At 44.5% G+C, this 12,453-nt stretch overlaps 1 protein-coding gene across 1 annotated transcript; it reads right to left on the bottom strand.

Annotated features, from left to right (window-relative positions):
* Positions 1–285: 285 nt before the first annotated feature.
* LOC103253503 (T-complex protein 1 subunit gamma-like) lies at positions 286–12,123 on the bottom strand. The gene is made up of 7 exons (XM_008051791.2): positions 11,815–12,123; positions 9,881–9,942; positions 8,520–8,570; positions 8,365–8,427; positions 7,419–7,515; positions 2,376–2,493; positions 286–577 (listed from the first exon to the last, which is right to left on the bottom strand). Exons 1-7 carry the CDS (start codon positions 11,843–11,845, stop codon positions 286–288), a joined length of 714 nt encoding a protein of 237 aa, XP_008049982.1. The 5' UTR covers positions 11,846–12,123.
* Positions 12,124–12,453: the final 330 nt, after the last annotated feature.

Genomic DNA, 12,453 nt, shown 5'->3' with positions numbered 1-12,453 from the left:
CCATAAGCTATAACTTACATTTGGATCTTTCATAGAGAAACGGGAGAGAGTTTTCTGGAGCTTACTAGCATTATACAATTGAGTCCCTTGTTAAGTTTTTATTCTAACCAAGGGACAGACATGTATGCAAATACACGAACATGGAGACACCAATAAACCTTTTCCTTGCCCTTGTAGATTTTGTGTAGGGATAGCAGTGAAGGTAACAAAATTATTTTAGAACTCCTCTTTGGTAGACTCTTTAGGTTTCTGTTTTCCAGGCAGCAAGTAAAGCTCTTCTTAGTTTTAACTAAAGATATGTAGCTCTGATTTAAAATTATTTCCTCCAGAAATGGGAAAATTTGTGCTAGGAAATAATTTGTCCCCAAAGCACACACTGAAAAAGTTTACCTTTTCCACTCTTGCATATTTTTTAATGTCAATCTCCTTCCGACCATTTTCCTCAAACTGTACTGTCTTGACAGCATCCAGGGCAATGTTGCAAGCCAATGAAGACCATCGACTGATTGCTTTCGTTGTAATGGAGCTGTTGATGATGTTCAGCATCATATCACGGTTACTGACGTCAACAGGGGTACTAAAGAAAAGAAGGCCAGGTCATGTGCTCAGTGGCATCCTCGATACTTACCAACAACCCCCTGAGCTGTACCTTGGTGACTATATAATAATGGGCCAAGAGGCAGAATGGAGGGATATGTCCCTTTGTAGGAAAATAAAAGGAGCATCAATAGGTTATCTTGGACCAGGCAGCTCATGCCTATAATCCCAGCACTTTGGGAGGCTGAAATAAGGATGCCTGAGCCCAAGAGTCTGAAACCAGCTTGGACGACACAGTGACCTCTTCTCTACAAAGAATCAAAATTAGATGGGCATGGTAGCACACACTGTAATCTCAGTTACTTGGAAGGTTGAGGCAGAAGGATTGCCTGAGCCTAGGAGGTCAAGAATGCAGTGAGCCATGATTGTGCCACTGCACTTCAGCCTGAGTGAGATCCTATTAAAACAAAACAAAACAAAACAAAAAACAAAGCCAGGGGTGGTGGCTCACACCTGCAATCGAGCACTTTGGCAGGTGGAGGTGAGCCTGAGCCCATGAGTTTGAGACCTGCATGACGAGACCTCATCTCTACAATAAATCAAAAAATTAGCTGGGCGTGGTGGTACACACCTGGAGTTCCAGCTACTTGGAAGGCTGAAGCAGAAGGATCTCCTGAGGCCAGCAGGTCAAGGCTGCTGTGGCTGTGAGCATGCCACTGCACTCCAGCCTGGGCGACAGAGTGATTGAGCTGACTCCAAGAAAAAAAAAAAAAGAAAAAAGTAATCTCTGTCTATCCTCTGCCTTTCAGCAAGATTACAACTAATTTATCCCTGAAAGGCGCTTTAATTCCCTGAGCAATCTGTTCCCATGCCTGGTAGCTTACAAAACTTGCAGGAAAATATTTCTTCTGCTCCAACCAAACACACTCTTCAACTTCTACAACTCAAATCAAGACAAATTATTTTTCTGTGAAACCTTATCCCCGTAACTCCCATAACTTGCCAACTGTAAGCTGGAGTACAGTGGCACAACCATAGCTCAACACAACCACCAACTCCTGGGACCAGGTAATTCTTCCACCTCAGTCTCCCAAGTAGCTGGAACTATAGGCACGTGCCACCAAGCTTGGCTAAATTCTTGATTTTCTGTAGATAGAAGATCGCATGTTGCCTAGGCTGGTCTTCAACTCCTGGACTCAAATGAGCCTTCCAACTCAGCCTTCAAAAGCGCTGGTATTACAGTCATGAGCCACTGCACTCAGCTTGTTAAGAGTTTCTGTTGATATTACATCACCAGTTTGTACCATCCAATCTGAACAACAAATTCTATCTAGCATCTTTTCTTTTTTTTCCCCAGAGACAGGGTCTCGCTATCACCCAGGCTGGAGCACAGCAGCTTAATCATAACTCACCGTAGCCTTGAACTCCTGTGCTCAAGCGATCCTCCCACCTCAGCCTCCTGAGTCACTGGACTACAGGCACATGCCACCACGCCTAGCTTTTTTTTTTTTTTTTTTTGTAGAGATGGGGGTCTCACTATGTTGTCCAGGCTTCTATCTAGCACCTTAATACTAAGTCCCAAATCATTGCATTTATCTAACTCCTTAACACATTCCCCCTACAGAGAATCTAAAACCTTGGAAGGTAGGCCTATTTCACTTCCTATACATTTTCCACAGCAGTGCCTGACATGGAAACTTACAAATAGCATGTAACATTGTGTGTATGTGTGTTAAAGAGCTGGACCTTGCCTTTCTTCACTACCTAAGAACAGATCGGTCAGTTTTCCAGGTCTCTCATATGTGACACCATCCATTTCTGGCCCCTCTGCCCAATACCTGATTTTCTTTAGGGTGCTGATCATATCATCCAATGCCTTGCGGTAAGCACTGATCACCACTGTTGGGTGCATCTGCTGCTCTAGGAAGTGCTCAGCCACAGACAGCATTTCCCCCGCTGAAAAAAACCACAGCAATGCTTTAAAAGGTAGGTGGCTATCAAGATAACTTCATTATACTTCTAGAAAATACCATATTTTCCCCCCCAAAACAGGTTCTCCCAAAAAGGTTTATCATTTGGCTGTTAAATTCATCCTGGCCGTGATTGTTAGTGGTTAGTACCCTGCGTTATGGCCAGGGCAACCTTGGTCTGTATCTGAATTATGGCACCAAAAACAAAAATAATTTTTTTTCTTTTTAGTTGGAGTCTCATTCCATTGTCCAGGCTGGAGTGCGGTGGCACAAAAGCTCACAACCACCCCAGCGTCAACCTTCTGGGTTCTGGCAATCCTCCCACCTCAGTCTTCCAAGTAGCCGGAACTACAGGTTGTGTGCTACCACACTCAGTTAATTTTTGATTTATTGTAGAGGTCTTGCTGAGTGTTCCGGATTGGTCTCGAACCCGTGGGCTCAGGCAATCCACTCGCCTTGGCCTCCCAAAGTGCTGGGATTACAGGCTGAGTCATTGAGCCCAGCCAATAAAAATAAATAATATAAATGATCAAAGATTGATCCCAGAGTTTACTTATTTTCTTGATCTTCCTAACTAAATATTTGTCATCAGTTTCCTTTAAAAAAAAGAAAAGCAGCTGGGCTCGGTGGCTCAGCCTGTAATCCTGTGCCTTTGGGAGGCTGAGGTGAGTGGACTGTCTGAGCCCGCGGGTTCGAGACCCGCCTGGGCAGCGAGACCTTATCTCTACAATAAATCAAAAAATCAAGCCGGGCTCGGTGGCTCAGCCTGTAATCCCACACCTTTGGGAGGCTGAGGTGAGTGGACTGCCTGAGCCCGCAGGTTCGTGACCCGCCTGGGCAACTTGGCGAGACCTCATCTCTACAATAAATCAAAAATTAGCCGGGTGTGGTCGCACATGCCTGTAGCTCCAGCTACTGGAAGGCTGAGGCGGAAGGATCGCTGGAGCCCAGCAGGTCGAGGCTGTGGTGGCCGGGAGCGGCCACTGCACTCCAGTCTGGGCGACAGAGTGAGACTTCAACTCAAAAAGAAAAAAAAGAAAAGCATTTTCCCCAAAGACTCTAAAATAGAAAAATACACAAAGGGAAAAAAAACTGACTTGTTTATTAAAACCTCAACACCTTAGGATACAGTCAAACTGCTGTTACTAAAACAAATACACAAACCTTGTACCTGATACTACATAGGTACAGAACATAATACCTTATACTATACACAAAAATGTCCAATACATACCTCTCAATGAGAAAGTATGTCAAAAGCCCTCTACCTTTTTTTTTTTTGAGTTGGAGTCTCACTCTGTCGCCAGACTGGAGTGCAGCGGCCGCTCCCGGCCACCGCAGCCTCGACCTGCTGGGGTCCGGCGATCCTTCTGCCTCAGCCTTCCAAGCAGCGGAAATTACAGGCATCTGGCTGATTTTTTGATTTACTGTAGAGATGAGGTCTCGCTGCCCAGGCGGGTCTCGAACCCGCGGGCTCAGGCAATTCACTCACCTCAGCCTCCCAAAGGCGCGGGATTACAGGCTGAGCCACCGAGCCCGGCTAAGTCCTCTACTTTTAAAATGTATATTTACTAATTAATATACACGCAAAATAATTACTACATACATAGATACCAACACAACAACCTGTCTTTAAAAAAGTTTAGAGAAATGCCTTATGCCAAAAGTCTTTTGCACAAATTGTTTGTATTATCTATTTACTGCCATGATTTTTAAAATGTACACAAATGTAGCTGGGTGTAGTGGCTCAAGCCTGTAATCACAGCACTTTGGGAGGCCAAGGCGAGAGGACTGCCTGAGCTCAGGGGTTTGAGACCAGCCTGGACAATTTGGTGAGACCTCATTTCTATAATAAATCAAAAAACAGGCGGGGCTCAGTGGCTCAGCCTGTAATCCCAGCACTTTGGAAGGCCGAGGCGAGTGGATTGCCTGAGCCCATGGGTTTGAGACCCACCAAGGCAACTTGGTGAGACCTCGTCTCTACAATAAATAAAAAATTAGCCAGGCGTGGTAGCGTGCGCCTGTAGTTCCAGTTACTTGGAAGGCTGAGGCTGAAGGATTGCCAGATTCCAGCAGGTCGAGGCTGCAACGGCCAGGAGCATGTCACTGCACTCCAGTCTGGGTGACAGAGTGAGACTCCAACTCAAAAAAACCCCCAAAACCCAGTGGTGGGTGCTGGCCTAATTCAAGTCAGTTTGCATAAATTTACTAGTTGCTTCCAGAAACACTAATTTCCTCTCTCCTACTAGATAAGAATGGAAGGTATATGTGGTCCCAAAGGAAAGCCACTCCTGAGACTAAAACAGGGGCAAGTCCTAGGTGGAAACTCTCACTGTGGATGGCAGAGAGAAGAAAAACAGAGAATTTCTTGAACAAATTGTTGAACTCCTAAATTGTCCCATTCTAAACCCTGTTCTACTTCCATTGTTTGAAGGATGAAACAATCTCTTTTCTCTTTCAGGCCATTGTGAGTTGAGCTTTCTGCTCCTTGCAGTGAAAGACATGGCTTTTTTTTTTTTTTTTTTTTTTTTTTGAGTCAGAGTCTCACTCTGTCGCCCAGGCTGGAGTGCAGTGGCATGCTCACGGCCACTGCAGCCTCAACCCGCTGGACTCAGGTGATCCTTCCACCTCAGTCTTCCAAGTAGATGGAACTACAGGCACATGTCACCACATCTAGTTAATTTTTTGATTTATTGTAGAGGTGACGTCTTGCCAAGTTGCCTGGGTTGGTCTCGAACCCATGGGCTCAGGCAATCCTCTCACCTCTGCCTCCCAAAGTGCTGGGATTATAGGCATGAGCCACTGCGCCTGGTGTGCAATCAGATTTTTTAAAAAATCAATGTTGGGGGGCGGGAATCAATGTTTCCATTATAAAAATTTTACCATCAACTTGAAATTTATACAATAAAGGCAACAGATCAAGTTTTCAGAAATTATACTTTATGATTCTACAGAAAATAGAAAGTATACTTGTACAGTCAAGGCTTATTCTCGAGATGTCATTTCTTATTTGTGAAGTCACCCATCTGCTAAACTTTGTGACCAAAATCAATATTTGTGACTTTCTTTTATTTTATTTTTATTTTTTATTTTTTTGAGTTGGAGTCTCACTCTGTCGCCCAGACTGGAGTGCAGTGGCACGCTCCCGGCCACCGCAGTCTCGACCTGCTGGGGCTCCGGCAATCCTTCCACCTCAGCCTTCCAAGTAGCTGGAATTACAGGCACGTGCTACCACGCCCAGCTAATTTTTTGATTTATTGTAGAGATGAGGTCTCACCAAGTTGCCCAGGCAGGTCGTGAACCCGCAGGCTCAGGCAATCCACTCACCTCATCCTCCCAAGGCGCAGAATTACAGGCTGAGCCACCAAGCCCAGCTGTATTTGCGACTTTCATGGACATGCACAGAACAACAAAAATTTAAGTTACCCAGTGACATTCCTAGGTGAGGTCAAACAAGGCTTACTTTGGCTATTATACTGTAAACCATTGTCCTTTATGCAGTATATTTAAAGATGTCTGGCTGGGAGTGGTGGCTCACACCTGTGATTTCAGAAGTTTGGGAGGCCAAGGCAAAAGGATTGCCTGAGACCAGGGGTTCAAGACCAGCCCAGGCAACTGGTGAAACCTCATTTCTACAAGAGATTAAAAAATTAGCTGGGGGTGGTGGTGTGTGCCTGTACTTCCAGCTACTTAGAAGGCTGAGAAGGAAGGATCGTCTGAGTCCAGCAGTTTGAGGCTGTGGTGGCCGTGAGCGTGTCACTGCACTCCAGACTGGGTGACAGAGTGAGATTCAACTCAAAAGATAAATTCAGAGATGTTTTTCACATTTTTGTGCTTTTTGTTGCATTCAGTAGTTTTCTGTTTTTGATTCGGAATCTCACTCTGTCGCCCAGGCTAGTGTGTAGTGGCACACTCATAACTACTGCAACCTCAACCTTTGGGGGCTCAGGAGGTCCTTCTGCCCCAGCTTTTCAAGTAGCTAGAACTACAGGTGTGAGCCACTATGCCCATCTAATTTTTGATTTATTGTAGAGATGAGGTCTCACCAAGTTACCGCTGGTCTCGAATCTGTAGGCGAAAGGACGCCTCCAACAGTGTTAGGATTACAGGCAAGAGCCACTGCACCTGGCTGATTTCAGTATTTAAAATGGCTCCTAATTGTAGTATTCAAGTGCTGTCTAGTGTTCCTCAGTGGAAGAAGACCATGATGTGCCTTACTGAGAAAATATATATTAGGTGAGCATGTGTTTAATGTTAATGAATTAAACAGATTTCTTCAAATCAGAAAACACATTCAATAAGGTACGTATTTATCAGTTGATGAAAATGTAATGTAACCAGAGGCTTACAGCAACCTGACTCTAACCCAGAGGCAATGGTTTCCTCTAGAAGTAATGCTTTAGTATTTGCCACTTCAGTGTTTGTGGAGAGTTTATACAATATAACTTATTGGGAGTTGAGGGAAACTGCCAGGAGAGGGAGAAGCATACCTCATCAACAAGGGTACCAGCATAATAAACATTTGTATAACCTAACCCTGAATTGTACCCCACATCTTTTTTTTTTTTTAAGCAGGATCTATTGAGAGGACAGAAAAGCTCCCACCGTGGGAGGGGACCTGTACCCCACATCTTTAAAATAAAAGAAAAAAATACAACTTATAGTGAATAAGGAGAATCGAATGCATTTTCTTAAGCCACATTTGCATAGCTCAACCTGTACATATGATCCTGTACACACCACAGCTCATCCTATTCATGTTTTATATCCAGTTGGAAAGAATATATAGAAAATTACCAACAAGCTATTTAAATATTTGTATTTAGTGGCTTGGTAACAGAATTTTCTTCTTAAAATATGATACAGATGCTATTTTTAATTTTCCTTATCAACCTTTCACTCTCCTCTTACCAAGAATAATTACTGATGTGGTCCCATCGCCAACCTCTTCATCCTGGGTTCGGCTAATTTCGATCATGGACTTGGCTGCTGGATGCTGAACTTGAATCTAAAAAAAAAAAAAGGCCTCTTAACTTATTTGTTCTAACACTTGAGTTCCTTGTTTCCATACATATTTCCTTTCCCTTTATTGCTTTACAATACCTTGAAAGATCAAAAACAGCACCCAAAATATCTTAAGTAAACCACCTTTACAACTCCTTTTCTTTTGGGGAAAAAAAAGGAGAATCTGTAAATCTAACTTTATTTGGAAATACTGTAGGGTCTTTGGCAAATGCAATCAAGCCAGGATAAGATGATACTGAATTAGGGTGGGCCCCAAATCTCCTTATAGACACACAAAGAGAAAGTCATATAAAGACTGAGGCAGAGCTGGACTCGGTGGCTCAGCCTGCAATCCCGCGCCTTTGGGAGGCTGAGGTGAGTGGATTACCTGAGCCCACGGGTTCGAGACCCGCCTGGGCAACTTGGCGAGACCTCATCTCTACAATAAATCAAAAAATTAGCCGGGCGTGGTAGCGTGCACCTGTAGTTCCAGCTACTCAGAAGGCTGAGGCGGAAGGATCACCAGAGCCCAGCAGGTCAAGGTCACGGTGGCTGGGAGCATGCCACTGCCCTCCAGCCTGGGCTACAGAGTGAGACTCCAACTCAAAAAAAAAAGTCTTCTAGCTTCTAGGATTTTTGCCTAGAGCCTTCAGAAGAAGCACAGCCCTACTGACACCTTGATTTCAGACTTCTAGCTTTATGCTATAAGACAATAAGCTTCTGTTGGTTTTAAGACAACCAGAATGTGCTAATTTGTTATAGTAGCCCTGAGAAACTAATCACCATCTAATGTCTATCTCGAAGGGTCCTTTATGTTTATAAAACTGTTAGAAAGTAAATGAAAAGAACAAACCTCTCGAAGAATGGCATTGCCATCGTTGGTCATCACGATGCCTCCCATTGGGTCCAACAGCATCTAAGACAAAAGCAAAAGTTGTATTTAAAGTGTCCTAGAAAATAGAAAGAAAAAAATGGTAGTTCAAGTGTTTCACTCAACGATAAGCCCACCTTCATCATGGACTTGGGTCCCAAACATGTCCGGATGATATCTGCAATCGTCTAATGGAAAGGAAACACAAAACATGTAAGCACAAATCAGAGAACACTGTAAGCATATTGGCATATTAGGGGAAGGGGAGCATGAGCAACCTGCAGAGCCAGTGTTTTAACAATGATATCCCTAAAGTAGAGTTGGCAACCACTTTATTTACTTTTTAAGTTGGAGTCTCACTCTGTCACCCAGACTGGAGTGCAACAACACGCTCACAGACTACACAGCCTCAAAATGCTGGGCTCAGATGATCCTTCCACCTCCCTTCCAAGTATCTGGAACCACAGGTGAGCACCGCCATGCCTAGCTAACTTTTTGTAGAGATGAGGTCTCACAAAGTCTCCCAGGCTGATCTCCAATCCCTGGGTTCAGGCAATCCTCTCACCTCAGTCACCCAAGATGCTGGGATTATAGGCGTGAGCCACTGTGCCCAGCCAGCAACCACTTTAAAGCATGCTATGTAGCTAGCTTCTGTTTTTGTCCCCCCACCAAATGCTTTCAGGGTTGACAGATAAAAAAATGACTTTTCACAAGAAAAAAGAGGAAATGCCTCCGAAAGCTTCAGTTTCCCAGCAGTCCAAATTACTGGAAACTCATGTCTTGGCATTTCTTTCCATGACAGCTGCCTCCACATCACCCTCCATCAGATATAGGGCTACTTCCATTATTTCACTCAAGAGACATTTACTGGCCAGGCTAGTGGCTCACACCTGTAATTCTTAGCACTTTGGGAGGCCGAGGCGGGAAGATTGCTTGAGTCCAAGAATTTGAGAGCAGGCTGGGCAACATAGCAAGGCCTCGTCTCTACAGAAAAAACCCCAAAATTTAGCTGGGCATGGTGGCATGAGCCTGTAATCCTGGTTACTCAGGAGGATGAGGCAGAAGGATTGCCTGAGCCCAGGAGGTCAAGGCTGTGGTAAGCCTTCATCATGCCATGGCACTCAATCCTGGCAACAGAGTGAGACCCCCACTCAAACAAACAAAACAAAAACAAAAGACAGTTACTGAATACTGATACAGGATCTATGGTGTGGAAAAGCAATACAAAAGGAAATTAATAGTCTTTTCCCTCAAGTAACTCAGTCTAGCGTGACAGAAAGATAGAACATCATAAAACAAAATACAGCAAAAGAATTATGTGTAGATTAATATAAGAAGATTATTAATCCTAAATCTGATGGGGAAGGCTTCTCTTCTACCATCATCAGAGAAATGTCCTGAAAAGAGGCCAACTTTTTCCCTGCCTAATTACACACTTGAAAGTCCAGAAACACCGAGACCAAACTACTATAAATACTTAAAAGATATGCAAACCTACCTTAGCAGCATTGATGTTTCCAGACTGAACTTTTCTTCCAGATTCACGCTTTGTGTTCTGACCTAAAATAGATAAAAATAGATGTCAACAGTCCAGAATTGTCCCACTGAATACAAGCTATTTATTCCTTAGCCTTTGAAAATAAAAATTAAGCAACAGGTTTCATGGTATATCCATAGATCAAAGTTTATCAAACTGTACCCTTTAAATATGTTATTATACATCAACCATACTCCAAAAAAACTATTAAAAAGTAAACACATGTACTTATGGCTATTTATTTTTTATTTCAACTCCTGGTAAGAACCAACCTGCAATGGTTCAATGTTGGAATCTTGATCCATACTTTTCCTCTAACCAACCCTTCGTGTATTTAAAGCTGGGATTCATAACCTCAAAAAAAACCCCCAAAATTAGCTGGGCATGGTGAGATTATGTCAAAGAAAGAAAATGAGATACTGTAATGTTTTTCTGGGGAAAAAAAATCCATAACTACCAAAGGGTTGGTGACCCTAAGAAATGACCAATCATTGCTTTGAGTACACAGGGAGAGAGTTTGGGGGTTCACATTTTTCTGCATAGAAAGGGGGAATTATACTGACATTTGCAGCGTAATTACTGATACAGCCCCCACAGTATTCTGTGGAATTAGAATACTCTCAAAAGAGTCCCAATTTGCAAGATAAATTTTATAGCCACACACAATTGGATCTAGTAAGAATGCCCCTTTGATTTTTAATTGGGAGCCTGGTCAGTTACAGCCACTAAGGCCAGAGATTAATGCAGACCTGAAAAGAGTTTTACAAATGTACCATTTATCCCAGGGCTTCTCAACCAAGACAAGCCAGTGGTGAGAACCAAACCAACATGATGCTTATTTCTCTCCCTTCTCTAAATCAGACATTCCCCTACAGTTTTCGGTAAATCTTTCAATCCAGTCCAATAAAATCTAGACACCCACAACCCTCAGGATTTACATTTGTCTCAGGCATTGGTAGCCAAAGACCTGCACAGACCCACATTCCATCAAAAAGAACAAGTTTTTTTGTTCGTCTGTCCCAGAGTTTTTTGAGTTTGTTTTTTTTTTCCTAAAAAGGTACAGGAATAATGAACAAAAACTCTGAACAACATTCAGTATACAGAAGATGGTGAGCGAGAAAAGGGTGGTCAGACATACTAGGAGATTCCGCAGGTAAGCCACAAGTTATACACAGAATCAACACATACCAAAGGGAGACAATGGAGGTGATGCTCATCAGTCAGAAAAAAATAAGGGATATTCTCAAAGGGAGAAGATAACCAATGAGAAATTTGGGGAACCTCAGCTGGTTCGTGGCAAAGATTGCAACGCGGGAGACACCGAGGGAACGGTTCCATCGAAGATCAGTGAGGCAAGTACGGTTCCTTCGGGAACAGAGAATGCTGAACGACCGTTACCGAAAAGAAATGTCAGGTAAGGTGACCAAGGATACCACTTGCTACTTGCCAGGCACTCTTTTTTAAACAGTTCACCTACTTATCTAGCCCTCCCATTTCTACGAGGAACCACTACAAACTCCTGAACAAGATAGAAACATTTAAATTACCGCTACCTGGCGATGGGGCAAGGATATGAAGCCAGGCCCAAGAAAACATTATTCGTGCAGCCGTAGGGGTGGAGGGGCGGGGGCAGGAGAACTGAACATGGAAGAAGCGCTTCCCAAGACCAGCACGTGAGAGACGAGAGGCTCGGTGAAGGAAAGGTCGGTTTGCGTTTGTGAACTTAGGAGAATAGGTTAAGAGAAAAGAGGAAAGTGGGAGACGGGGTTTCCAAAATGAAGACGATGGCCGAAGGCTCAGTGGCCGGGTCAGGGCGGGATGGGGCTGGGGCAACACTGAAAAGTGCGGAGAGAGAACGAAAAGGTGGTCCCTCCCCCGGCTTTCCCAGAACTCACTGAGCACAAGCACGGGACGATGGCCCATCATGGCGGCGCGATGCAAAGCCGAGAACCCAGAGCTGGAGGAACCGGCAGAACCTTCTGGAGAGAGAGAACCAGACAGAAGCCGAGAAAACGCTGCCTCCTCAGGGCTTACACCTCAACCCACTACCCTCCGGGTTGCCGCCAATCACCGCATCCATCTCATTGACTGACACGAAAACAGGCCAATTGACAACCTTCGTCCCGCCCCCTACGCAAGAACGGCAAGGCAAGCTAGATAGAGAGAACGCGATGATGGCGCTAGGAAGGCACTGGCGCTTGCGCCATAGGGTGGCCGCTCCCGGCCGCGTGCGACGAGAACATCTGCGCAGGCGCCAAGGCTTAGGCCTTTGGCTAGCAGGCCACTGCGCATGCGTATCAACTGCAGGGGTGGGTACTGGGGTTGAGGCATTCGATCGGCACCGCAGGTGAGAATTGTTAAATTGCGTGTTGCGACTCCGCTGCTGTCGGACCGTGAAGGTCGAGAAAGGCGTGGCAGTTCCACTCTTTTGTTCCAGCCTTAGCAACGAGGTGAAGGGGCGGGACTTCAGCCGGCCGTTGGGGAAAGCCCTGGTGGGTTCGGTGTAGGTTGAAGTGGGAGTTGTAGTCGGTTCC

This window comes from Carlito syrichta, unplaced genomic scaffold (assembly GCF_000164805.1).
Source record: "Carlito syrichta isolate Samal-C Ts95f unplaced genomic scaffold, Tarsius_syrichta-2.0.1 Scaffold234266, whole genome shotgun sequence".
NCBI lineage: Eukaryota > Metazoa > Chordata > Mammalia > Primates > Tarsiidae > Carlito > Carlito syrichta.
This window is presented reverse-complemented; position numbering and strand designations above follow the sequence as displayed.

What these genes read in the sequence shown, in the direction of transcription:
- LOC103253503 (XM_008051791.2), bottom strand. Translation starts at nt 11,845, where the DNA reads ATGATGGGCCATCGTCCCGTGCTTGTGCTCA. An exon ending in TCGTCCCGTGCTTGTGCTCA is followed by an intron (nt 9,943 to 11,814) that starts GTGAGTTCTGGG and finishes TATCTATTTTAG; the next exon opens with GTCAGAACACAAAGCGTGAA. An exon ending in GCAATGCCATTCTTCGAGAG is followed by an intron (nt 7,516 to 8,364) that starts GTTTGTTCTTTT and finishes TTTTTTTTTTAG; the next exon opens with ATTCAAGTTCAGCATCCAGC.